The sequence below is a fragment of the Ovis aries genome, chromosome 4 (genome assembly GCF_016772045.2).
Source record: "Ovis aries strain OAR_USU_Benz2616 breed Rambouillet chromosome 4, ARS-UI_Ramb_v3.0, whole genome shotgun sequence".
In the NCBI taxonomy this organism is placed as follows: domain Eukaryota; kingdom Metazoa; phylum Chordata; class Mammalia; order Artiodactyla; family Bovidae; genus Ovis; species Ovis aries.
The window spans coordinates 67,202,230-67,229,192 of record NC_056057.1 but is presented as its reverse complement, the minus strand read 5'-3'; the positions used below and the strand labels follow the sequence as shown (position 1 = coordinate 67,229,192).

General features: G+C 53.2%; 1 protein-coding gene across 10 annotated transcripts in view; it reads right to left on the bottom strand.

Annotated features, from left to right (window-relative positions):
• Positions 1-370: 370 nt before the first annotated feature.
• The window catches only part of CRHR2 (corticotropin releasing hormone receptor 2), a 44,787-nt gene continuing 18,194 nt past the window's right edge, over positions 371-26,963 (bottom strand). For 2 of the 10 annotated variants that reach the window (XM_015095322.4, XM_042248625.2), the window contains 11 exons: positions 15,722-15,807; positions 14,012-14,121; positions 13,557-13,674; positions 11,261-11,414; positions 10,678-10,738; positions 9,213-9,285; positions 3,911-3,996; positions 3,576-3,711; positions 3,130-3,171; positions 1,852-1,986; positions 371-809 (listed from right to left, as the gene is read on the bottom strand). In XM_015095322.4, coding sequence (XP_014950808.2) covers positions 786-809; positions 1,852-1,986; positions 3,130-3,171; positions 3,576-3,711; positions 3,911-3,996; positions 9,213-9,285; positions 10,678-10,738; positions 11,261-11,414; positions 13,557-13,674; positions 14,012-14,121; positions 15,722-15,807 — 1,025 coding nt within the window. In that variant the 3' untranslated portion in view covers positions 371-785. Of the gene's footprint in view, positions 1,987-3,129; positions 3,172-3,575; positions 3,712-3,910; positions 3,997-8,653; positions 8,827-9,212; positions 9,286-10,677; positions 10,739-11,260; positions 11,415-13,556; positions 13,675-14,011; positions 14,122-15,721; positions 15,808-26,963 lie in introns of those variants that run through there. The other 8 variants (XM_042248628.2, XM_042248629.2, XM_015095325.4 and 5 more) reach the window with 6 other exon arrangements.

Genomic DNA, 26,963 nt, shown 5'->3' with positions numbered 1-26,963 from the left:
CAATTACTTATAAAAAATTTTAGACATCTATATTGTTTTAATCACTTGTACATTATATTTTATGTCAAAAAATCAGTTGTAATAACTCAATCCAGAAGACTTAAAAAAAAAAACCCTTAGAATGTTTTGTCATAGGAAGTTATTTCAATTCTAATTTCTAAATGTTTATTTGTGGCAGAGAAGTATGATAAGGTAAGAAATAAACTTTTAACCATAAAAAATGCTGCATTACTAAGAAATTCTGTAGGGGGAATGGAATGGAAGTACAAATCCCAAGAGAAAAGGAACATCCTAAGATTTCCAGCTGTTAAGGAAGAGCAGGTTGCATTTTTGTTTTAAATAGATGAGAGTTAAATCACCACTGTTTGGATTTTATATGATGTATTGTAAAGCACTGTGGCAGTTTTATTTTTAAAATGTAAATACCAAATGCCAGCAATCACATTCTTCACAAGTTTTAAAATTTATGTGAAAAATATTAGATGCCAACTTAAAAATGTGCAAGATGAGATACATAATTTTTTAAAAATGGGGTGGGGGCAGTATACCAAGAGCAAAAGCTCTTTCAAACCCTGGCCTGGTGGCTCTCCCTGCCCTTTGACTCCCACCCTCTCCTGGAGGGAAGGGCAGATGGAGGCCAAGATGGAGCCAGTCCCGGTAATCACCCATGGAGACTGCAGGGGCCAGCTCTATACCTCCCTCGAGACTCCAGAACAGGAAACAGGAACAGACCGCAGCCTGCTGGGGTGCGCCTCTCCTTCATGCTGAATTAAACTGCCTTTGCATTAGCAGGAAGGGCAGTCACTGGCCTGGTGAACAAAAGGGACAGACCCGCAGGCATTGGTGGAGAGGGGGAACCGGCCCCAGGCCAGGGCGAGAGTCTCTGCAAACGAGGGTGGACCTGGCCCACCATCCTTGGCCCACAGCACCCCTTCCCTTGAGGGGAGGCTGCGTTTCCACAAAGGCATGGTTTATTTCTCAGATAGCACAGATGTTTCTGAAGGGGAGACTGAAGCCCAGCCTCAGGTCGGGGCTGAGGGATTAGTTCCAGCCACCAAAGTCAAACTTTGGTTTCTGCTCTTTCTACCCTACTCCTTCTCCCAACGCACCCCCCCAGGCTTCTTCTCCTCCCCGTTTTGTCCTGTACTATGTATCTGGTTGGTCTAAGAGTATGTGCCATCCTGGAAGCATCTTCCTCCTCACCTGCCCCTCCCCCAGGCTCTGAATCTGTGGACCAGGATGAGAAGAGGCCCCTCAGTAAAGGAGGCAGCATATCCTTCTAAGAGCCCGAGGGGCAGCAGGATGGGGTCAGGGGTTGGGGCTAGGTGAGGCTTTTCTAGGTTGAGAGCTCTGGGATGAAGCCGGTGGAAGTCATCTCTTCAGCTGCTGTGCCTCCCTCCAACTGCAGGGGCGCCACTGAACACAGAGGCAGAAGGCTTGGAGGGGCCAGCCATCACTCTGCTGCTGGTGGGAAGACCCTTAGCTGTGAGTAGGGGCAGAGGAGCCCCTGGTCTGTCATGAAAGCCCTTCCTGGCTCTGGGCCTCAGTTCTTCGTCTTATAACAGGGTGACAGTAAGGATCCAGCCAGAGGCCCGTGTGGGCAATGCCTGAAGATCTGTGACCTGCTCTTCTCTGGGGGTTCCTGTGACTTCTCAGCTCGGCTCCCTCTCGCACTGAGCCTTGGGGCCCCGCCGGCCCTGGTTCCTGAGACCCCCCCCTTGTGCTTCCCTTCTCTCTGCCCCCACCAGGGCCTGCATGGCTGGAAGAACCCAGAGAAAGGTGCTAAGGAAAATGGGGATGCTGTCCTGGTGGTCAAGTGATGGGCGAGAAGGGGGCACTCAGAGGTCATACAGCAGCTGTCTGCTTGATGCTGTGGAAGCTGATCCTCGTGGGCGATGTGGGGATGGACATGGCCCGGGCCACAGGGACTCGGAGGGAGTGATGGTCCTGCCAGCGGTGCCACCTCTTCCTAACAGCTGAGCGTACCTGCGGGGGAGGGGGAGGACGATCCTGAGGTCCCAGCCAGTCCTCTCCCCTGCCCCCTGCCTCTTGCTGGGCCATCACAGGAGGCTGAGGTGGCCCACCTGACTGCCACCCTCACACCCAGGGACAGGCTGGTTCCAAAAGCAGGGTCCTTCTCACTTCCTCTGTAGCCCTGATCTCTATGCCCCTGCAAGTTACGCCCTGCTTACCCCAGCATGCAGCTGAGATGGAGCACTACTCATTTCAAGACCTGACTGTCACTGGTGCCACTCTATTCTCACCTGCATTGCAACGGAAGAATTTTCTGCAAAATGGATCATGTCCCCCACATGCTGGCCTGCCACATGGCTAAACAGAATAAATGGTCTGCAAGCATTCACTGTTTGCTTGCTTTAGTGGCTCCTCCTCTCTCTACCCTTTAGCAGCCCATCCTGGTCTCCACTGTGGACTCTCCTACCTGGGGTCTGCTTTAACTGACAGAGACCCCAGCATGCAGACCCCACTATCACCCTGTGCACGGGCAGGTGAAGGGGCCTCAGGACGTCACTGGAATTTCTCTGGGGTGTATGGAAACTCTCGAGCCCTGGGAGGGTATCTGCTTCCTGCCCTAGCACCTACGATGGGTCCTCACCCATCACAGGCCTGAGTGAGCCTCTCTCCTGCAAATCTGCTCTGCTAGGATTCTGGGCTTTGTAAAGCTCACCAGGTTTCACTGGAGCCTGGCTCTCTGAAACCACCTGGAGGCCTGTTGTCCCTCAAGCAGCAGGGAGATGGAAGGGTGCACTGGTGTCTTTCTGCTCCCTGGGCCATAAAAGCCTGGATGCACAGCTCACATCCTGAGCGCATCTCAGGATGCACTCTCCTGTCATCAGCCATGTTCTGGCTTCCCTCTCCCATGAGCCCCTGCGGCCTGGGCGGCTGCCCACCCAGCTTTCCGGGTGCATTGTGGAGAGCTGGTGTATTGTTTCTGCCTGCAGAGTTGACCTTCTAAACTGGTTGGAGTCCCTGAGACAGGATTCCTGTCTCCCCAAACTTGAGTGGTTTCTCTGGCCCTCCCTTTTCCAGAGTCAGGGACTCCCCTCAAATTGCCCTGGAGTGGGGTCTGAGGACCTCAGAGCCCAGGCCTCCCTGGGACGGGTGTCATACCTCGCCATTGAAGAAGCAGTAGAAGACAGACACAAAGAAACCCTGGGGAGGAAGAGGGAGAGGTCAGTGGCCTGTTGCGGGAGCAGCTCTGCCTGGGGGTGGGGGTTGGAGCAGGGATGGGGTGGCTGGGGGAACACTCTGACTCGGGCCCCCAGAGGCTCAGAGCCGGGTGGGCACCCCCATCATGGAGCAGGCTTACTGGGGTTCACTGTGAGCCATAGCCTCGGAGCAGGGGCTGGGGCCTGCAGTAGGCGCAGGCGAGGGTGACCCTGATCCAGTCGGGGGTGGGCCCACCTGACCCTGGGTGTGCACACACTTGTACTTCAGTGTGTATGAAGTGAACCCCGTGGGCGCCAGCCCCACTGAAGTGCTCTATGAGGGCAGGGGTGCCTGAGCATGCCAGGTCAGGGAAGCTCACTGCAGCCCCATCCCGCCGTGCGCCCCACCTGGAATGACTGCAGGAAGGAGTTGAAATAGATGAACACGATCTGCGACAGCTCGTCCTCCCCGGGGTTGACAAAGAAGAGCATGTAGGTGATGCCCAGAAGGGGCAGGAGAACCAGGGTGGCCTTCACCGCCTTCCTGGGGGGTGGAGGGGGAAAAGGTGACAAGACCCAGCTGAGCCCACACTGCAGGTGGGTCCTCACTGGCTGGTGTTTCTTCTGGGAGCCTGAGTGAGGCCCCCAGGTGAAACTCGGAGGGTCCTGCCCAGAGGCAGGGGGATGGCCCAGATGGTCTCCTCATTCCTTCCCTGCTGAGGGTCGAGGCACCCATCACTTACCTGTACTGGATTGTCTCTGATGTGGTGGATGCTCGTAACTTTGTCATTAAGATCCTAACAATGTTGAACAGAAATACAAAGTTGATCTGGAGGGAGAAGAGCAGGGAAGGAAAAAGGAAGAGCTATGAGGTGGGGACGAGCTGAGAGACAGCCTTCTCCCCTGCAGCCCCCTGAAAATCCATGTCCCACGCACACTCCCATTCCACCTGTTACCCCGGCACCTGCGTGGGGTCCCAAGGCCTCTGCTCCTCCCTTCTAAGGGCAGGCAGGTACCCCATTTGCTCAGCCCCCTGTCACCCGAGGGTTCCAAAGCCTGCTTCTCCACCCCCAGGCCCAAGGGAGGAAACACAGACTTGGAGGCACAACTCCTCAGAGTCCCCAAATCCGTGCCCTCTCCAGGGATGCCAAAGGAACCCAGGGCCCTGCTTGGCCCTCTGCCCACACTCCCCTGCTGCAGGGCCCCCACCTGTCAACTGAGGGACTCCTGGAGGTCCTTTGGACAGAGGATGGCCCTGCCCTGGTGGAGCAGATCCGGCCAGATGGAGCAATTAATAACTCAGTTGCTGGGAGGACTGATTAATCTCTCACCATTCATTTTTTAGAGGAAAACTCTAAAATATTCACAGACACCTCTGAGGCCATGCGGATGAACAGGCTCCTGGGCTGACTCCGAGGCTCCTAGAAGGGCTTCATTTATCTTCATTCTGAGCCTTCCCTTAGCATCGGAGCCTGCCACACCCAGCCTCTCCCCAGGACCTGCCCAAGTGGCCTCCTGGGGCAGCTTCAGGCTGTGTATGGTCTCTGTGGGTGTGCAAGTGTCGGCTCGTCTGTGTGTCTGTGTGTCTGTCCATGTGCTGCCCTCTCAATGTTCCATGTGGGTCTGTGCTCTGTGCTGGGATGTTTGCCTGGGAGTGTGCTCACATGTGAATGTGCATCTGGGGACACGGACATGCCTGTGTCTCTCTTCATCCATCTCCAAGTACAAGTAGACAAGAAAGTGAGCACTGTAGGCCTGACATCCCAGGAATCTCTCCCAGGAAAGAGGGAGATACATATTCGCCCAGGGGTGTCTGCTGGGTCATGTGTGTACACACGTCTGAGGATGTGCGCACACACACACCCACCCCTTCTGTCCCAGGCCTGAGACTCTGTCATTTCTGAAGTCTCCTAAGTTCCAGACCCCAGACAGGGAGTTTGGGGACACAGACATCCCTGTGGCCTCTGGATCACCCCTAAGCTTGAGGATGCTCCAGGGGCCTGGGGTGGGGGTGGGGGTCCCTTCTCAGTCTCAGCCTGCTGCTCTTGAACTGTAGTGGTCCAGCCCGGTGAACCCAGGGTGAGGGCCGGTGGAAGCTTTCAGCCAGGGCTGCCATGCCCTAATGCACCTTGCTTCCTCTTGAGGCTCATCTAAACTCTAGCTCCTGGGTTTCTGTTATATTCTCCTGGATCATGAGGTCACTTTGACACATAGGTAGATTCTAATTTTCTCATACAAGTGATACAAAACACTTGACCTTTTCTGATTCTTCCTAACTTCTTTGAGAATAGAGCTTACGGGAATCAAAATATATTCTCATTTCTTCCATATTTCCCTGCATTTTAAACCTTATTCAATATTCATCCATAAACCCTTTAACCAATTCAGTTCAATTATCCACTCACTTTTATCCATCATTCCTTTAATCCATCCATCCAAATATTACTTGACCATCCATTTATTAACTTCTCTACCCAACTACCCACTTATTTAAAGTGTGATATTCATCTACCCATCCATCCAACCACCCATCCATCCATCTAAATATCTATTCAACATTCTATTCACCAATTTATCTACCCTCTCACTCACTTAACAGATAACATACACAGATTCACTAACCACCTATGCATCCACCCATCTACCCAATAAGCAGTTGCTGTGCACCTTTGAGTTACAGGGCCTCTTCTGTGAGGCAAGAGCAGGACAGGGGCTGGTGTGGAGGGTCTGGGAGACAAGGCCTTATCCCCTCTCCTCATACCAGGCAGGAGTTGGTGACACTGTTCCCACCCCATCTCAGCCTGGTCTGTGCACCCCAAAGTCACTCTTTCCTTTTGAGTTTGGCTCCCAGCCTCTCCATTTACAACATCTTCTCCACCTCATTTAACTGCAGGCACCTTCTTCCCTGCCCCAGGGAGGTGCTGACACCACCCTCCCCCCCCCCCCCCCCCCCCCCCGCCACCGCCACCTTCCCAAACCTTCCCTGTCTGCGCATGTGCAGAGTCAGGCAGGGAGGGAGGAGGCCTGACATCTCTTCCTTCTTGGCTTCAGACATGATTCCTCCTGTCCTTTAAACCCAGGCCTGGAGAGGAAGCCCCAGCCCTTGGGGGTGTCCTCCGCATCCCTTCAGCTCTGGGTATTGGGGTGCTGCCATCACATCTCTGCTCCCTCTTCGCACCTCTCCCAGCCTCAGCTTGTCATGCACATTCACTGGCTCAAGCAACATAGCCAGCCTGCTAGTCTTGCCTGGATCTAGAGCATCTCAGAGGCCCAGGTCCTGAATTCAACTACACGCAGGGCCCTGTCTGGGCCACGGAGAAAGCCCAGACGACTCACATCCCTGACCACAAGGCCGCTGGACACACCACAGTTCTTCAACTAGAGTATGCACATCAAAGGTGCTTACTCCCAATACAGACCCTGGAGCTACCCCAGAGATTCCCAGGGGCAGATGAGGGCCCTGGAACTTGCATCTGGGACAGGGGAAGCTGAGATGCTGCTGGGGAAGACACCATCCATGGAACAAAGAGCCGAGTCTTTCGCCAGACAGCCCTCACATGCCATCCACCATTCTCCTATACCTGCAGAGGGCAGTTTCCAGGCTGGGGCTTTCTCTGGTGCCAGGGGAGCTAGCTCAGCCAGAAACAGAGAGGGGCCTGGAAATGTGGGGATTCCAGGTCCCCAGGGCATCCTCCACTGACGGGACATGAAGTGTGTGGGTAAGTAACCTGGCTTCGCAACTGAGGGTCAGTTCTGAGACTCCCGCTTGTTGCCCCGGGGAAGCCTGCTCATCACTTCACCTCTGTTGGTTTCCTTCCTCGTCTTCTGCTTTCACTCTCATCCTACTTCTGGGGACCACCTCCCACGTGAACACACCTGGCTCCAGTTTCAGCTATTCCAACTAGAGTCTGCGTGGCCTTGGGCAAATTGCTTAATTAACCTTTCTGAGCTTCTGCTTCCTTGCCGATCTAGCAGGGATTGCCACCGAGCCTGTCTGGGAAGGTCACGTTCAAATACTCACGGAGAGCACTGAGCTTGTGCTTTTCCCACTCCGACTCCAGTGACAACAGCCTCCTGCAAACCCAACCAAGCCAACTCCCTTCCCAGGACCTAGAAACGAGCACGGGTCTCTTGGACAGTTGTGAACTGCCAGGGGAGAGCAGCAGCGGCAGGGGCACTGAGCTCGCATCCAATGGAAAGGACAACGAGATGTGGTGGGTGACCCGCCCCTTGGGTCTCAGCTCAGCTAGCTATGAGTGGTAATCCTGTATAGTCATTTCATCTCTCAGGTTCTTCATCTGTGAAACGGGAGCATTATCCCTATCTCCAGGCTTCAGGGATATGAGGACCGGGAATGAAGACAGAGCTTCTGGAAGGGTTGAATGTAGAACCTGGAAGCCCTGTCCATGCACATAGCAGAGTGTGGGCTGGGTCCATGGGGAAAGACAAGCACAGGGCCCTTAGTGAGGGTGGAACCAAAGAAGGGGGCATGGACAGGAGGTGGGAATTGGGTCTTACATTGGGCCTTCCTGGCTTCCCTGGTGGCTCAGAAGGTAAAGAATCTGCCTGCTAATGCAGGAGGCCCAGGTTCTTTCCCTGGGAAAGGAAGATTCCCTGGGAGAGGGGCGCAGCAACCCATCCCAGTGTTCTTGCTTGGAGAATTCCATGGGCAGAGGAGCCTGGCAGGCCACAGTCCATGGGATGGCAAAGAGTCTAACATGACTGAGTGACTAACACACACACAGACACACACACACACACACACACACACACGGCCTTCCAAGCCTGTCCCCCTTCTCTGTGCATTTCCTCACTGCTGTCCAGCATCTTTGCAGAGGGGGCTTGCACCCCCAGGTCAGCCTTCCTTGGCTGGTTCTCAGGCTCATCAGAAGCCTTCTCCCTCCAGAATGGGCTCTCAGCTGCTGGTGGGGAAGGGATGGGTCTCATGAGGTTTCCATTCACACTGTGGAGGGGGTGGGGATCCGTGACTCATTGCAGCTGGGAATCCAAGGACAATGATCCCCCCCTCTGACTGCTGACAACGAACGGCTTCCATTTCTGAAATGAATGGAACCCTGATGGCAGAGTTTCAGGCAGTGGGTGAAAAACCTTCTTAGTCATATATATCAAGGACACTCCAGAAAGGGGTCAAATGAATCCTGGAGGAAGCTACAAAACGGTGGAGAGTAAGGAGATAAAAAGAGATAAACAGTCATTGTCTCCAAGGTAGACCAAAGAAACCCCCATTAGGCACCTGCTGTGTGCGAGAGGGGCATGGCCGTTCCCTCTCAAGCTTCCCACAGGGAGCGAGTGGCCCTTTAAGGAAGCTGGTACATACAGGAGCCTGAAATTACCAAGCCTGAAATAAGTCTTACGTAAATGCCAATTTCTTATGGGGCTCTTTTGTATGTTCCTTTTTTTTTTTCAATGTATGATATATAATGGGTTCATTTTTTTGCAGAATGCAGCTTCTACTTAAACTCTACCTTAATTAAAGCTCGCTGTGGTTTAGAGATGTGGCGGCAATTATATCTTAGATGTGAATACTTTTGGCAAAGGGCGGGGAGCTGGGTAAGGAACAATTGCTCATTATGCTCCACTTCATTCGGTCCCACTTGCTCCAGGCTGGGGGCGGTGGGCTGAGCCCCGGAGGAGGTCTCTGCGGGTGGAGGGAGAGGTAGGTCTGGGCTGAATCAAATCCTGCAGACCCTTCTCTGGTCACCAGTTGGCCTCTCTCCCCCCGCCTGGCTGTCTCGACACTGAACCTGGCAAGGGGATATCAGACGTCAGAGGCACTAGAAATCTGCCAGTCAGACTCACTCTCTGCCCAGAGAAAGAACCCAAGGGCCAGAGAGGGGAAGGGGGCTGCATCAGAGTGTTGGAAAAGAGAGAACGGAGTGCCAAGCAGCGCGGTACAGTGTAGAGTGTGTGTGGGGGCGGGGGGAGGGGCCGCTCCAGGCCACGTCCTTCCCCAGCATCTCTGCAGTGGGTCCTCTGCAGTCCTCCGGGTGCCCAGCCCAGTCCCAGTTCCCACTGAGGACCTACCAGGAGCACGAGGATGATGGGGCCCTGGTAGATGTAGTCCACCAGGTCTCCGGGCTCCTTGCCAAACCAGCACCTGCAAAGATGGGGTGGCTGTAAGTGGCCTGCTGAACCACAGCCTGGTGCCACTGCAGCCTTGGAGCCAGGGTCCTCTGGCTTGATCCTTTCTGAGACCCCATCTCCATGGCTGCTCCTCCCCCTAAAGCCTGGATGGACAGCTCCAGACCCACTGACCTCCTTGGCTCACTCCTGAGCTGCCTTTTGTCCTACGTGGAGGGTCTGGTCTCCTCAGGTAGACTAAGGGAGGGTCTGGGTCTCCTTCCCCCCACTCCCCCACCCCCATCCCAGACTGCTGGGCCCAGGGCTAGACCCACAAGAGACTCATGAATGCAGAGCTGGGTTCCCTCTCGCTGGCCCAAAGCCCAACTGCCCGTACTACCTGTTCCCGCGTTGCTTGGAGCACGCCGCTCCTGGGCCAGGCACTTAGCCACACAAAGCCGCAGGTGTGGAAGCAGGAGCCTTCCCCCAGTGGATCCCCAGCCTCATTCCCTTGGGGGAGGAAGCCTGCTTCTACGCTGGTTGGTTATTCTCTGGGGATGCCAGGAGTGGAGAAGCTTCAGGGTCTGAGCAGGGTTAGCCCAGGACCCAGTTCGGCTGTCAGCAACTCTTAGCGGACCTCAGAAAGGGCCCTGCAGGCTTCAGGAAGTTCTATGTCTTCCACACCCTGGAGGCCACCAGTGCACACTGCCTAGGTGTGTGTGCGCTCACTGCTGCCCTCCTAGCACAGGGATTTTTTTCTTTGCTTAAATGCCCCCACGACGGGAAGCTCACTACCTCTCAAGGCAGCCCTCTCACTCTTGGGCAGCTTTTATTGCTAGGAGCCTGGAACCTACCCATTCCTGTCCCCACCCCTAAATCTCATCTGTTCTCTCCAGCCTTGGAGACTGCTAGAAGATCTGAACATAGAGACTGACGTTCCTTGTCCTTTCTTCTCTCAGCTGGTGGCTCCCAACTTCCCCACCATTCCCTGGCTGACCTGTTGCCGCCATCTGTGCTGAGGCTATTTCAAAGTCTCTGGTGCAGAGGGCCCCAGTGTGAAACACTGCAGCCCAGGCAGAGACTGGGATGCAGACTGAAACAAGTGTCCACTGGCCTGACCCGGGGCATCTGTGAGAGGCTCAATGCCACAATCTTGGATGTGCTCTGGCCTGAAACCTGGGAGCCCTTGGCCTCCTCCATAGGGCCCAGGCCAGGCTCGCCACACCCAACTCCAGGAGGAGGGCTTACCAAAGGCCAAGGGGGTCATGCATTGGACGCCAACTCAGTTCCACAAAGTTGACTTGACACCTATCACATGAGTACCTCTGGGTGCCGGGGAAAGTTTTTCTATTTTAAAACAACGAAAAAGTCAATCTGTCCTGGCATGGCTGCACTTCCTACCTGCTCACTGCTGGCCAGTCCTACTTACTGTTCATTCTCGTAGTAGAGCTTGCCAATGGCCCAGGCAATGACGATGGGGCAGGGGACACCTGAAAGAAGGACAGACACTGCTGCAGTGGACAGAGAGATGGTCAGGACACCCTCTTGAAGAGCAGAGTCGGGGGACCACACAGGGCTAGGACATTGTTTCCAATCATTCAACTGCAGGCCATCTAGGACCTTGGGGGCCCCTGTTCCTAGACCCCTGCCCCACCCCTCCCCCACTCTCAGCTATCCCCTCCAAGCAGGTCAGAGAGATGAGAGGACAGTGTGATTTTCTGAGATTTTTGATACAGAAGTGGAGCTGGCCAGCTTCTCTTTTGAGGAGAGACACAAAGGTCTTTGGATCAGCCACTCCAAGCAAGAAGAGGAGGACCATTTGTGGACTGTGCTCTTGGAGGGACCATTTGCTTTTCCCTCGTCTATATGGAGGAGAGTGCCTGCCTCCTCAGGCTGTCCTGGGGATGGTAGACAGCAATGTGGTCCCGTCCTTGGACCCAAGATGAAAGGAGGTGACCCTGTCAGCAGAATCCTCTCCCCACTCGACCCTGCAGGCCCCCCGGGACCCTCACACCATCCAATGAAGAGGAAGAGCCACTTGCGCAGGCGCTCAGTGGAGTAGGTCATGACAATGGCCGTGTGCAGGTAGCAGCCCTCTACGAACATCCAGAAGAAGTTGGTCACCACGAAGTAGTTGAAGACGGTGGTGACGCAGCGACACCAGACCTGCACAGGCAGGCGGCAGTCAGCAGGTGCCTGGAGCCAAGCCCCCCAGTGCACAGCTCGAGCGCTGACAGAGGGGAGTCATTGAGTTAGGTCACGGACACGGAATTAGACACTCTCGAGTCTCATTCGGGGAAACGTCATCCTTCATCATTTCTCTTTCAGTTTTTCAGATTAAGGGGCCAGGCTCCCCTGGAACCAGGGTGTCTGACTTCTTTCTGGTGATTTCTAATCTCCTTCTTCATAAAAGAAAGTGGGAGTCTGGCTCTGAGCTTTCTGCAGGGAGAGGCTAGAACTGAACAGCACTGCTGTGTATCACTGTCATTTTCTCCAGCACATGTATTGGGCTCAGTAGCCCAGTAACGCGACCCCATAGACTGTAGCCTGCCAGGCTCCTTTCTGCATGGGATTTTGCCAGCAAGGAGACTGGAGCAGGTTGTCATTTCCTCCTCTGGGGGATCTTCCTGACCCAGGGATCGATTGAACCCATGTCTCCTGTCTCAGCAGGCGGATTCTTTACCACTGAGCCACCTGGGAAGCCTATTTTTTCGAGGATCACCTTCAGTTCACAGCAAATCAGCCTGGTTTCCATTTAGGGACGGACTATGAAATTTCATGCAGAAAAAAAATAGTGAGTCAATTAAAAGAAAACTGCTATTGAAATAGTACAGGGTCTGTGAAGGTGAGCCACAGCTCTGGAGGTGATCCTCCCAGATTCCTGGGTTTAGGAAATCCTGGGCTTAGCATGATAGCAGCTGTCTCTGGAATGGAGAAGGAAATAGCAACCCACTCCAGTCTTCTTGCCTGGAGAATCCCAGGAGGGAGAGCCTCGTAGGCTGCTGTCTATGGGGACATGACTGAAGCGACTTAGCAGCAGCAGCGGTCTACTGAGGGAGACTCGCTAATGCTGGGGCCTCTAGCAAGTGGCCATACCTCTCTGAATCTCACTGCATTGTAGAGAAAAAGACAATGCCATCTTACAGGCTGGTTCCAGGAGATGGAGGTGGCAAAGGCAGGCACCATGAAATGAATGCCATTGCCACGTGCCTCCTTAGTCGAGGGGAATTTGTCCTCGTCCCTCTGAGCAGAGTTACTACCACTCCCTCAGAGGACAAGCCTGCCCAGAGCCACCGTGTGCCATGGCCAGGTCTGGCTTCAGGCCAGACCTCTTCTCAATGGACCCTACCTGGCCATTTTTCCTGGGGATTTGTCCCCAGGGCACCCTCGGAGCTGAGAGCGTGGGCAGTGTGGGAAGTGGACTGTGGACGGCTCAGCCCAATAGCCTTGGCTGTCAGAGCATCAGCTGAGCTGATCTCAGCCTCTGTGGCTTCCCCTCATGATCCCAGCCCCAGTCTTAGGCTCCACGTGGCTGTCTGTTTTCCCTGTTCTGAGAAAGTCCTGCTGAGGAGGGACTCCAAAGATCCTCTCCTCCAAATCCTGCTTTCCCTCCCAAAGCTTAACAATGCCTTGTCAATACAAGCCAACAGTGGGCTGCACGACACCCCAAACTGGTTGAATCCCATTGATGCCAAGGCAAGGCTCAACAAGGGGCCAAGTCAAAAGGCAAGCCAGGCTGGGTGTGTGCTCAGAACTAGCCATCCAAAGACAATGTGTTGAGCAGTCTCTAATAGTGGATAGAAGAGCTCTGTGCATGGCTCTGTTTCACAACCTGGATGCTGTATAACAGCGGCTGACACAAATCCAGGGTGGGCAGCTAATGTGCTGTTCTGCTCAATGGCCTGACGGCCCAGTTGCAGAGGCATCATAACAATGTCATCTAACCTTTCTGAGCCTTGGTTTCCATGTCTGGAAAATTCCAGTAGGAAAATTCCTACAACTCTCTGATTGGAATCAAGTGAGCTAAAGCTCAATAGAGGTTAATTTCAGCCCCCTTTCCTCTAAGGGACCTTAGGGAGGTGCTGAATGCACAAGACGGGGAGTGGAACAGGATAAACCAAAGTCTGGTGTCTGGTCTGAGCTGCTCTCAAGACCCCATCTGGAGCCCCATTCCCCGACCCCCAGCTCTGGAGGGACAATGATGTGGTAGAGGTGAGCTCAGGTTCAGGTCCGCATGTGAAGATGGGGTGAGAGAGGTGGGAGCCCCCAGAGCCCCCCGGGGCCCAGCCCCAAACCTCCACCCACGACCTCATTGTTCTCGTGCACTTCGTGGTCGATGAGCTGCAGCAGGAACCACATGACATTCCGCAGGATAAAGGTGGTGATGAGATTCCAGTGAATCACGTTCCGCAGACAGCGAATGCTCCTGTGCGAGACCCAGGACAGCTGTCAGCCGGGACAGGCTGCACCTGGGCTCAGAGCTCAGCTGGGGCAGGGGACAGGGGTCAGCTGGGCCTGTACCCCTCCCTCTGACCCGAGGTGAGGGAGAGACTTAGCTTGGGATGAAGGCAAGGCAGTCCTCCAGAGCCAGCACCCCTTTTGCATTCTGCATACCTGCTAGTGGTCAGTGCTCTGGTGTCTCCCCTGGCCCCTTCTGTCCATTGGCCCCAGGGTTGCCGGAGTGGAGGTGAGCATGTCTGGGATGGGTGAAGGGGATGCCATGGCGGGGAGGGCGGAGAAAAAGCAGGGGTGGGGTGGCTCACCGCAGGGCCAGGAAAAGCAGGAAGGCACCCACGAGGGCTGCCACGGACACGCAGTGGCCCAGGTAGTTGACGATGAGTGCGATTCGGTAGTGCAGGTCATACTTCCTCTGCTGGACAGACAGATAGACACACAGGCAGCTGGAGGCCTGGGGCATGCGGCTGCTCTAGCGATGGCCACCCAGTGCGTCCTGACCTCGGGGGCAGAAGAGGCTCCAGGTGTCGCCAGCACACCTGGCTCCCACAGCTCTCTCCTGTCGGCCCTGCGTGGCTCTTGGTATAAATGGCTGTGGTCAGGAGTCCTGACATGCACTTTGGGGCAGATCTGAACACAATGTATCCTGAGCTAGGCCAGAGGTGCAGGGATGTAGACTTTTATTTTATTGTTGTAATTAATTTATCTTAATTGGAGGCTAATTACTTTACAATATTGTGGTGGTTTTTGCCATATATCGACATGAATCAGCCACGGGTATACATGTGTCCCCCCATCCTGAAGCCCACTCCCACCTCCCTCCCCACCCCATCCCTTCTATTTTATTTTTAATTCTGGAATGGAAGTAGCTACACCATTTTTTAGTGTAGCTACACCAAATTTTGAGTGTTTTGTCTCAGCTCACACCCTAGTGGGATGCACCTCAGAGTGCATTGACCTCCACCTCTGGGACTCAGTTTTGACATCTGTGTAATCAACCTGCCCTCCGGTCTCTGAAGCCATGAACTATGTATGGCAAGTCTGGGGTTCCCTTGGGACCAGTCTGCTCTGGGTACAGCTGTGAGGGGGTGTCTTGTCTGTAGAGATTTTAAGAACAGTATCAAGGCCAAATAAAAGTCAGTCTGCTTTATCACCACTTGCTGGCAATTCTAACCAGAGGCAATGATTAAGACAGTCCTTCCTGTCAGGGCAGATTGTCCCGACACCCCATCCTTACTTTGGTTTACCAGTGTTCACATCTCAAGCACTGTGAGATGGAGAGTGAAGGCGGAGGGCTGGAGGGGACCACTTTCCCTCCTTTATGACCGTCCTGCTTGCCTCTCTTGTGGCCTCACTATAGATTTCCTTTGGCTCACAGTTTGTAGAATCACTTTCTCAGGGTAGACAAATGTTTTTCCTCTGAGCTTGGACTTCTTTTGGGGAAAAGTTACAGCCTCACTGGGGGCTGTAATGGGTGAATGAGGAGGAAGATGGAGGTGGGATGTATCTTTTGGAGTCAGGAATGAGAAGTAGCTTCAAAGGGGAGGAGGTTGGCACCACAGACAGTACAGAATCCAGTTCCAGAGCAAGGGGAGGGGTGAAGTCTGAGGGGACCCAGCTACCTGCAGGGAATAGCCCTCTGAGCACTGCGCCTGTTTCCACATGGAGTCGCACAGTCAGAATGCCAGATGGGGAAACAGGCCCAGAGGACGGGAGTCACACAGCCTGTCAGATGTGGGGACACGGGTCACACGGTCATTTCCTGCTTGTGTGGCGTGCCACCTTGCTTGTGTTGCTCACCAGCCGAGCTCTCCCGAAGGTGGGGCCTTATGTCCCCTTCTCTACCGCACCACAGTGTCACTGAGCACAGGACAGGACATAGGGCAGAGACAAGAGGTGCAAAAAGGGGTGGGTGGCTGCCACAAGGACTGGTTCTGCCCGCCTTGGAATCCTCTGTGCTCAGTCTGAGTCCTACTGCTTATACAAGGACCGAGGGTGGGGCAGGTGGGGACACTCACCTTATCATCCAAAATGGGTTCACACTGTGAGTAGTTGATCCGCGAGGCCCATGTCCCATTCTCCAAGCACTCTCGGTAGGCATTCCCTACAAAAGATGCCAAGCGCCAAGCAGGGGTGGGGGTCACTTCTCTCCTCAAGAACTCTCTCTGGCTCCCTGGTACCCACAGGTTACGGTCCCTACGTTTCAGTCTCTCTAGACCTGCAAACACAACACGTCTCACATTCACGTGAAAGTCATTAATGTGAAAAGTGCATAGAAGGCTTACCACCAAGGGTAGCTAAAAGGCATGATTAAAACCCATTTCTGATACAATCTTTGACTAGCAATTTGTACATTTCCTTTAATTTTGTTCAAAACTGAACCCCAGGGACTTCCCTGGTGGTTCAAGGACTAAGCCTCCACGCTCCCAGTGCAGTGGGCCCAGGTTCGATTCTGGTCGGGGAACTAGAGCCCACACACGGAAACTAAGAATTTGCACACCACAGCTAAAAATTCTGCATGGCACTACTAGAGATCCCACATGCTTCAGTGAAGACTGAAGATCCTGTGTGCTGCAGCTAAGACCCGGCGCAGTAAATAAACTTTAAAAAAAAAAAAAAGATTGAACGCCATTGTGAGCCCTGGGATGTAGCTGAAGATTCACTACTTTTAGCACGATGAATAGCTTCCAAACTTATCACAGTCATTTTATGCTCCCGAGATCCATACTTTTCCCACCAGCACCAGCACTTCCATGTGCAGCCCAGTCACTATTTACACAGCAGGCGTCTGCCCCGTGCCAGCTCCTCTTCTAACTGCTTCATTTACACTTGCCCATTCCATCCTCACAGCAACCCGATGAAGGAAGCACTAAGATTAACCCATTTTACAGATGAGAAAAGTGAGGCACAAGGCAATCGAGCAGCTTGCCAAGGAGACAAAGATAAGAAGATTCCAACCCAGAAGGTCCAAGTCAGGGCTTCTGTTCCGAACCGCTAAGCCACTGGGCAGTGGCATAGGAATGACGGCAACGTGGGGCAACCAGACTGTGCGGCTGACCCTGAGCTGCAGCTGCCTCGGAGGCCACCACGTGCTCTCTAAACGCTTGAGAACTCGCCTCTGTGTTCAAGTTGGAGTGTGATGTGCAAAAAAGACATTTCAGAACATCTGTGTCTGATATAGAGAAGGGAGGGGTTTATTGAAGGGGGATGTACAAAGTTCAAAGAATGCTCCTATTTTCTCTAAATCCTAGCTTGACTGTCAAGATCTAGCTCCCAAGCCACCCTCTCCGGGTAACCCACTGTCCCCTCCAGCCAGGAAGAACCTCTCATATCTGATAACTCCAAAGCCCTCTGCGGCCTCTGCTCGGCATTTTGCTGTTTTCTGTACTTTACCTCCCCCGCGTACTCAGAAACTCTAAACCACCCATTGTTTATCGGTAATTTGTACCAGGGTTCTGCTCTCTGGCTAATGGGCAGTTGTCTGTGGATTTTTCTTTTGCGCTTACGTTTGAATCACAATACAAAGCTAATTAAAATAAATGGTTCACAGAGCACAGAGTCACAGAGCTGGAGGGGGGAACCTTTGATTGTTTTTGGAAGCAATGAATTCTGAAATAATTAAGTTACTTTAAAAATCCACTTCCGCTGAGCTAACAGTGAGTTAAAAGCAATGAAATTAGGAAGGCATACTTGCTGAAGAGCAGAAACAATGGCGGAGATTCTATTAGCCTAATTGTTTTTTAATTTGAGCTCATAGGTTTTTCAAATTTGGGGTTGTTACTGGCCCACTGCTGACTCCTGGGCCTGTCACCAGTCAGCGAGGTCCCCGGCCGGGGTGTGAGTCAGTTAGGCCAGTGTTGGTCTGACACCGACTCTGACCCAGGGCAGACACCAGCTCCTTGCCCCTCACCGTGGCGCCCAGCCCCAGTGGGGTCTCTCCCCCTACAGGTTTTTTATACACAGAAAAGTTGTATGTGAAGAGAATGTGATGCATAGGCTCAGTGATGTCACTGAACTAAGGAAGAGTAAAGGGTGAAGCCAATGTAAAGGCATTTTGGGAGGGTGGGTGCTTTTATTAAATGAACAGTCCCTCTCTATAGGGGTTTAGAGTCCCTCTCAACAGGCCTGGGTGAGATGAGACAGACTCTGATTCTGGCTAGAGTCCAAAAGGCAGAAAATTTTATCTTCTATGGCTGTGTTATTAGACGTTATCCAGCCTTCCAGAAGTTCAGTGCTAAGCTCCTTCCTCCAGGAAGGCCTTTTTGATTGCTTCCATCTAAACAGTCTCTTTCTCCTGAGTCTCCCAATACCTCCATGCTCTTCCGTCCTGACAGCCTGAGCCCCACACTTAAGCTCTAGCATATGACCTGGACCTGAGCTGTTCGGGTGCATGAGTCTGGTGTCTCAGATCAGTGTGGGGCTCCCTGAGGATGTTGTTGTTCAGTTGCCCAGTCATGTCTGATTCTCTGCGACCCTATGGACTGAAGCATGCCAGGCCTCCCTGTCCCTCACCATCTCCCACAGTTTGCCCAAGTTCATGTCCATTGCATCAGTGATGCCATCCAGCCATCTTATCCTTTGATGCCTTCTTCTTCTTCTCTCAATCTTTCCCAGCATCAGGGACTTTTCCAATGAGTCGGCTGTTCACATCAGATGACCAAAATACTGAAGTTTCAGCTTCAGCATCAGTCTTTCCAATGAGTATTCAGGGTTGATTTCCCTTAAGATTGACTGGTGTAATTTCCTTGCTGTCCAAGGGACTCTCAGGAATCTTCTCCAGGACCACAGTTCGAGGCATCAATTCCTACCCCTGAGCTGAGAACGTTCATCTCCTAAGTACGGTATCTTGTGGTGGTACTGACCATGGGTGGGCTTGAGGATAGGAGGGGTCAGGCTAGAGAGGCTGCAGATCTGAGACCTTTCTGGTCCCTTACATCAATGCCCTCGGGGTACCAAGCTCTATGGAATTCTGTCTCCTCCTTTATTCCACACGCCCCCAGAGTCCACCCCTCTCTTGTCCCTCTATCCACCTCCTCTCTGGTCATCTCGCCTGGACTGGTACAGCAGCCTCCTCTCTTGCCTCCCTGCTTCATCGTTTGTCCCCCTAGACACTCTGTCCTTTACCCCCATTTCATGTTGCCATCTAAATAAAAGCCATCTGCTGTTGCTGCTGCTGCATGCATGCTCAGTCATGTCAACTCTTTGAGACCCCATGGACTGTAGCCCACCAGGCTCCTCAGACCATGGGGATTCTCCAGGCAAGAATACTGGAATGGGTTGCCATTTCCTTCTCCAGGGGATCTTCCCAACCCAAGGATCGAACCCATATCTCCTACAACTCCTGAATTGGCAAGCAGATTCTTTACCACTGAGCTACCTGGGAAGCCCAATAAAGGCCATCAACAGCTTTTTACTGCTCTGGAGAATAAAGTCCAACTTTCCAGGTGTGCTAATCAAGGCTCTTGACACTCAGGCCCCAGTAGAACTTGCCTGGCCCTTCACTACCTCTCCACGTGGCTGGTGATATTTGCACCAGCAGGCCTGGCACACACCACCCCTTGAGACTCTCACCCAATACTCACTGACAAACTCCCATCTCTCTTTTAACCCCCAGCTCTAATGCCACCTCCTCCTGGAGGCTTCCCCAGTACCCAGGGTACTAATCTCTTCCTTTTCCCTCTAAACACCTCCTTTATGTCTTCCCATTTCTTGAAACATAGGTCTTCACACTCAATTACTGCCCTTGAACTACAGCAGCACATCCATTTCATATCATAGTCCAGCGCACACACACATATCCGTCACATGACTGAATCCAGTTCACAAAGCAAATTTTATCTTACCACAGCTATAATAGTTTCTTTCTGTTCTTTTCTAATGAATTATATGTATTTTATACCCAAATGCTAGTCACAACCCCCTAAATTTACTTCACAATCTGCTATAGAACAACACAGTTTGAAAAAGAAAAATCTTCTAGAGCATCTGACCTCATCACTATGGGCTTCATCTCTTTAGAATTGATCCTTCTTTTCTTTGCTACCGAACTTAAGCTCCCTGGGGACAGACAAGTAGGCAGAAACCATGTCGGAGTCAACAGATCCTGCCTTGGGAGTGAGCCACTGAGTACACGTGGGCTGAATCAAATTAACTCAAATCTGGCAAAACCTGGGAAAGCAGGGTCTGAGGTGTGGGATGCAATGGTGGGAGGGGGGCTTCCCCTCTGGGGACCCAGTCATGCCTGGGAATAAGGCTCTGGTTATACACACTGAGTACCAGGAGGCTGGAAGACAGATGCTCCCAGCACTTCGGGAGAGTTGGCTAATGAGGACACTAAGCTCTCAGGCACAGCCTCGGACAGAAGAAAGGAAGACTAGAAGAGTCCCTCCTGGGAGCCAGAGGAAGACGGGCACGGAGAGTCTCAGGGAAGGTGGTCAGGCCAGAATTGTGGGCATGGAGGCGGCAAGGCAGGTGCCTGTTACCACAGCAACACAGGTGCCCCCACCAAAGGTCGATGCCAGTGCTGTGCAGTGTAGTCTTCCAGGGGCACCAGGGTCAGTATGATGCAGGCAAGGTCTTCTCTTCTAGGTCTCTGTGGTCTGGGAAGCCCAGACTCTCACCCTGGCAGCATGACAGGACTCGGCCCCCAGAGCGGCCCTGGCCAGTTGAAAGCCCCCATTACAATACGCTCTCTCCCTTCCAGAGGCTGACACTTTGATGAGAGTTTCTGGTTTGGGCAGTCACCTGAGTGGTCCAGGAGCCTGGCTGGGAGAAGATGGAAGCCTACATTCTAGCTGTAGTTTTGTCTCTGGCTGATTAAGTGATGTTGGTTAAGTCCTACCCCTTTCGGCCTCAGCTTCCCCACTCGTGAAAAGTAATGTAAACTGCTTCTCAGTGATGTTATATTAGCATTTCGGGGGGGGGCGTCAAGCATTTGCTACATGGGACTTTTCAATCTGCTAAATGGCCAGTAGTACCCTCAAGCCCTTGTAATAACCTCAGACATCCATATGTCACTTTTAAGCACTCCTGAGGTTGGCACTTCTATCTCTGATAGTTGAACCGACAGTGTATGGGAGATGGGGGCCATGAGGGACCATTTTTTTAGTGGTAGTTATGAAACAGAGTGAAGAGTCAGGTGGGGTGTGGGGATGAGTGAGACTGTGGTGGAGGAGCAGCAATGTGGTCATTGGCTGTCTGGAAAGAAAATGACAAGAAGTGAGGGTGGAAAGGTGCTGACAGGGAGACGGGAAGGGCCAGAAGCAATATTTACTGAAGGAATAAGGTCACTGTGCAGGACTGAAACTTTCAGTACCACGGATAGCAGAATGCTACCACTCCCTGCTTCTCACCGTGGATGCAGCTTCAGTGAACTGGAGAGCTCCTAAGATCTAACCCTAAGCAGCCCACCCCTGTCCCACATTCACCTTCAGCCCTGTGCCAACAGCAGTTTCCTGGAGCTACCCAAACAATGTGCGTCTCCCTGAGTTAAGCCTGCACATTTCCTGTCTTATTTGATTACTGCACGTTGCGGGGGGTAGAGGTGGGGGCAGCTGGTGATGTTGACCCAAACTTGGAACCCACCTGCCGCACTGAGAGACTGAGAATCTGCCATCATCAAGCCAGTCATCAGGTTAGGAAGGGCCTCCTCAGGGCCATCTGCTTGTGACAGAGGGGAAGGGAACTTCTTTCCCATTTTTTTCAGTGTTGTGTGGTCCTGCTCTCCAGACCCCACCATCACTCTGGACCTCCCCAAACCCTCAGCTCTCTATTTCTGCCCTTCTGTCCTTGAGTAGGTATGGGAGGGGTAAATGTCCACACCTACAGCAGAGAGTGGGGAAACTGAGTCGGGAAGGCACAGTGCAGACCCCATTGGGTCCATGATGAAGGGAAGAGGTGTGAGTAGAATCCAGCTCACTGTGTGAGATCACTGGCCTCTCCAGGGAAGGGGCAAGTGGGAGGAGGCGCCTACCCTCGTTCGGGCCGCTATTGTGCAGGCTCCCTCCTTCCAGTCATGCCTAGCAACGCTCCATCGGCTTGTCGCCATGACACCGGCCAGCACAGGGAGGCTGGGAGAAGGACCCTCGAGGCAGAGGCTGCTGTAGAGAGGAGGATGTCAGGGGAAGGGGGCCCCGAGAATGCATCCAGCTCCCCACCCACCTCATACAGAGAAAGTGAGGCTCAAAGAGGAGAAAAACCTGCCCAAAGGTGAGATGAGTAGAATTAGAACTGGCTCCCAACCATCGTTTCTGTGAACTGATGGGGGTTGGGGCAGGGCATCTCTGGCTGGCAGTCTTTTGTTCTCCTGTTAACACAGGGGTCTCTGGGGGCCAGGGGGTCACTTCTCTCTGGAGACCTTCGGGGATCAGATCCTCTTAGTGTAGACAGACTGCCCCCTCTTGGCGCCCCAAGACACCATCCAGAGACCACACAGCTTGGTGCCTCTCAAGGCCAATAGAAGGCCACACCACCCCAGCAGGAGGACAACCATCCTTAGTGTGAGTGGGACCCTCAAGGACACGATTGCTCCTCCCTCCAGACCCTAAGCCACACTCTACTCCCCTTGCTGAAACAGCCTACTGTGCACAGGGAGTCCCAGGCACTGCTGTCTCTTGACTGTGACGGGGGCCCATGAAGTCAGTATGTTTCCTGTGTCCTTCACATAGATAAGGAAACTGAGACTCAGATGGGGTGGATCCCCCACCCCATTCACTCAGTGAATCCCAGCACAGCCAGGACTTAGGTGGGCTCCCCTGAAGCTGAGTCTGGGTCCCTCCTGCTCTTCCTCATCCCCAGCCCCACCCCTGCAGGTGCTGCAAAGGGAAATTCCAGCCAGACTCTGGAGCACCTGGTTTGAGGTGGGTGGGTTGCCTTTAGGGTCCTTTGGTGTGGTCCCTGAGAGGCACCGGGGGTGGAATTTGCTGTGGAGGTTCCTGATCCTGCTGGGGTTGCCAGGGTGGAGGGACAGTGGACAGTGAAGGACGCTGCAGGTTCTGACTTAACAGCAGGAGGGAAGGGAGGAGAGGGAGAGGGACAAGTTCAGAGGTCTCAGCCAATCTGGATTCATATTTAGAAGGTACATCCTGAACATCAAGCAGCACTCTTCGGGAGTGTTCCAGTCCTGCCTCACGATGCCGTGGATGAGCATCTGGGGTCTGAGTAGTGTGAGCAGAACTGAAGCCCATGCCCTGGCATTCAAGGCCTCCATGATCTGGCCCTGTTCCCCCTCTCCGGCTGTTCCCACTCTCCCTTCCACCTGACACATCATTGGCCCAATTATCCAGGGTGTGCTCCATAGCACTTGCTCCATGAAGTCTTCCCAACTTGCTTTCCTTTCTTTTTCGGAATCAACTTTCTTCCATGTATTCCTACAGCCTTGGCTGTGCTATTTCACTGAAGAGCAAATACCAAACAGTTCTCTTTAAACATCTCTCTCTCTAACACAGGAGACCCTGGAAGGCTGATTCGGGTCTTATGCCTCTTTGAAGAGCTTGTTTCTAGTGGAGAAAGGGAAACATATAAGCCCAATGAAGGGATATTAAGTGGAGGATTCCTGGTGAGGGGGTGAGGGAGTCACGGGAGGCCGCATTGGTCTTGCCTGAGATGAAGGGTGCTTAGGCAAAGGGACAGCTGGGAGTCCACTGCTAATGTTTCTCAGTGGTCCAGGCCCCATGCATGCAGATGCGGGGTGTGGGCCAAGAGCTCTCAGAGCCAGCAGAGACTGTTCAGGGCGCTGGCTTTCTGTGGAACCCTGGGTAAGTATCTTTTACTCTACGGACCAAGCATCTCCCAGTCTTAAGCAGCAAGGGAGGGGAATGCCAGACTCAGCACAGAAGTTCTCAGGTGTTTATGGCCAGAGAGGCGTCCTTTTCTGCTATCTTTCTTTCCTCCTCCTTCCCTCAGCCAAACCCTCAGTGATAGGCATCCAACTTTCCCTCTCTCCCAGCAGGGGACAGTTCTCAAAAGGGTGACTGCTGACCCTTGGGCTTCAGGGCTCAGGGTGTGGCTGGGTCTCACTGGGGACTAGGAATGCAGACATGAGTTCCTGGAGTCACAGCTTCTATTTCTCAATGCAGAGGGCCATCTTCCTGGGACTCTGGAGCTGAGGCTCCACCCTGGCACCAGACCTGTCCTCAAAAAAAAATGTGATGTCCCCTCTGCTTCAAGATCTCAAGAACCAGTCCTGCCCACCCCCCTGGAAGCCTTCTAGGAATGCTCCAGTGCCCACCAAGCTTATCTTTCCAGTCCCTTACGGCTGATTTGGGTGAGCTTGGTCTTCAAGCACCCTGGGGCTCTCTGAGGACAGGGCTTAGCCTTTTTTCATCACCCCTGGTTCCCAAGTACAAGCAGGCAGACCCGGGGGAGACCCCTGTGGCTGGAGACCATCTAGTTTATGTGTTCCCATTTTAATACAACCAGGTCTTCAGCGTGTCTCTAGAGCGGGGTTCTGGGAGGTGGGGACCCCAGTCCTCCCCATGGGGTTGAATTAGGTGGGGTGTCTCTTCACCACCCTGGCAGATCCTTCAGCATTGATGGGCCTGCCATTTTCAGCAGGACCTGGTGGGACCTGAGGTCAAGGAGCTGAGGCTGAGCCAGGCTGGGCTTAGAGATTCCACAGGAGGAAAATGACCCTGCCCATGTGGTTGCAGGACCCTCCTTTGCAGCCCAGAGGACCACAGTGACAGCCAAGAGGAGGTGTCAGAGCAGGGCAGACAGAGTGAGCAATGGGAGGAGGGAGAGACAGAGGATTTGGGGAGATGGAGGGGAGTACAGAGAAGGAAGATGGGGCTAAGGTGGGAGAACCACACAAATAGAAAACAAAAGAGAGACTGAGAAATACACAGAGACATACACACAGAAAGAGACATTGAGAAAATACGCCCAGAGACAGAGACAGAACCAAACATAGAAACAGAACCAGAGATAGAGTCCTGGAGACAAACAGAGAAACACAGGGACTCGCGCACAGAGACGGGCACCAGAGTGAACACAGGTGAGAGGTGGGAGGAAACGGAACACAGTGCCCACCTCCGGCCAAACCACCGCTGAGCTCAACCACTTCCCTTCTCCCTGGGACAGGGGCACTGGGGCCCGAGAAGCGGGTGGGACTTGCTCCAGGTTCTACTGTATATGCACATTATGTTAGTTTCAGGTGGCCCAGAATTCGAACCTGCTTCCCATATGGGCACAGGGAAACCTGGGGCGGGGTGGGGGGCAGAAAGCACCTCCTGCCATCGAGCTGAAATGAAAGGCCCTCCCCCTTCTAGGCTCCCCTGTAGCCAGAGCTGGACTGGGGAACCCCAGTCCCCCCTTCCCCCACTTCCTCAGATGCTCTGGCACCAAGGAAATCAGTGAGCTGGGAGCCCACAAAACGGAGATGGGGAGAAGCCTTCCTGAGGACCACTGCAGGAAGCTTGAGATCCTAAGGGAGTGATGATGGCAGGGCTGAGGCCCATCTGGTGATCAGGGCTCACGGCACTGTCAAGGCCCACTCAGAGAGAGTGGGGGTTCCCTCGCTAGGCCAGCTCTGCTCTCAGTTCTTGGCTGGGTACCCCATATCTGATCCTCCATCCTGTCCAATAATTACATAAACTTCCCGATATCCTTTCAACAAATCCCTTCTCTGCTTAGTCCGTCAGAGTTGCTTCCTCGGAGGCAGCAGAGCCTTGGCTAGAATCCTTGTCCAGAATCCTTGTCCTGTTATAAGCTGTGTGACTTTGGCAAAGTCACCCCTCAGTGCCTCAGCTTCCTCATGTGTAATATGAGGATAATACTATGTCTCTATCATTGGTTGATTGTAAAGATCAATGTGCTAACATAGGTCAAACGGCAGTACAGACACACAGAACCACTGAAGCAGTGACGTGGAGGTGGGGAGAACACTGGAGGGGACTCAGACACACGGACACTTAACTCGGCTCTGCCACAGACTAGCATAAGTGGCCTTGAACAAGTCTCTTCTCTTCCCTAGGCCATTGCTGCATCCAGAAATAGTCTCTGGGTAAGAATGACAAGGCTCTGATCAAGCCTCCCACACTCCCTCCTGTGACTGTTCACTAACCACATAAGAACTCTCAAATACCTTGTCTCCAGCCCAAGGCGCTTGCCTGGGCTTCCCCATCCAGCCAATTGCCTTCTCCGCTGCATCTTCATTCAGAAGTCCCTCCAGCTCCCCAGAGCCCACAAACACTCATCTGTGCTCGTTGATTTCCTGGTGTGGTCCCTGAGTCCGCCCCCTTCCTGTCCCGCAAGTCTTGTCAGTTACAGATGTGTCCTTTGTATCCGCAGCCTCCCCTTGACCTAGGTCAGTTACAGTGGCTCCTAACCCCTCCTCTTGTGGCCAGAGACTCTGAGCCGTGAAGCTGAACTCCTCCCTGTACAAGCGGCCCCAGGCTCCCTGCCACACCAAAGGTGATGTCCTATGCGACGCCCTACATCACTTGACCATCACCCACCCATCTGCTCTCCTTTGCTTCTTTCTCCTACTACCTGTACTCCATATAACACCAGCCAGTCCCAAGGCACAAAGCATGCTCCCATCTCTTCCCCTAGACCTACGACTTTTTCACCTGCTAAAATCCCATTCACATCTCTGAGCCTCAGCTTTCTCATCTGCAATATGGGCACAAGAGCAGTACATACCTCAGGGGGCCTTAGGGAGGTGGGAACATGGGAGGTCATGTATGCCAAGCTCTCTCAGTGGTAGCTGGCACCTGGACCATGGTCCACATTTGGGAGTTTGGTGGCCGATTCTCTGTGCTCAGCTGAGTGGGTGAAAGTTCACCAGGACTAATGCCTAAGCTGCTGTCCCACCTGGACAATGCCTGCCCTCTAAACAATGAGGCTTCAGCGGGGATCTGGCTGCAGCATAACAAAATTGGGCAAGAAGAGAGCCAGGACCCTTGCACCTCTTCCCCCAGGCTTCTCATAGGACCTCTTTTCCTCCTGTGTCCTTCTTTGTCCAGGAAAGATCCCACTGAAAAGGCAAACAGAGCAGAAGGAAGCAGTGGCCAGGAGGCAGGGGAGGAGAGAAATCAATCATTGCCATTGACATTAGCTGCCTCGGCTCTTCACACCTCAGCTGTCACACTGATTAACAGCAATGCTCCTTCTGTCCCCATGCTTCTCCCATTCACCAGGAGTCAGACTGTGGGCAGTACTTTGGTCCAAATGAAGACAGTGGTTCATTAGTACCAGGGGCTAATTGGCACTACATGTGCCAACCTTGGTGGCGCCCTGACCTTTTCTTGCCTTCTCACC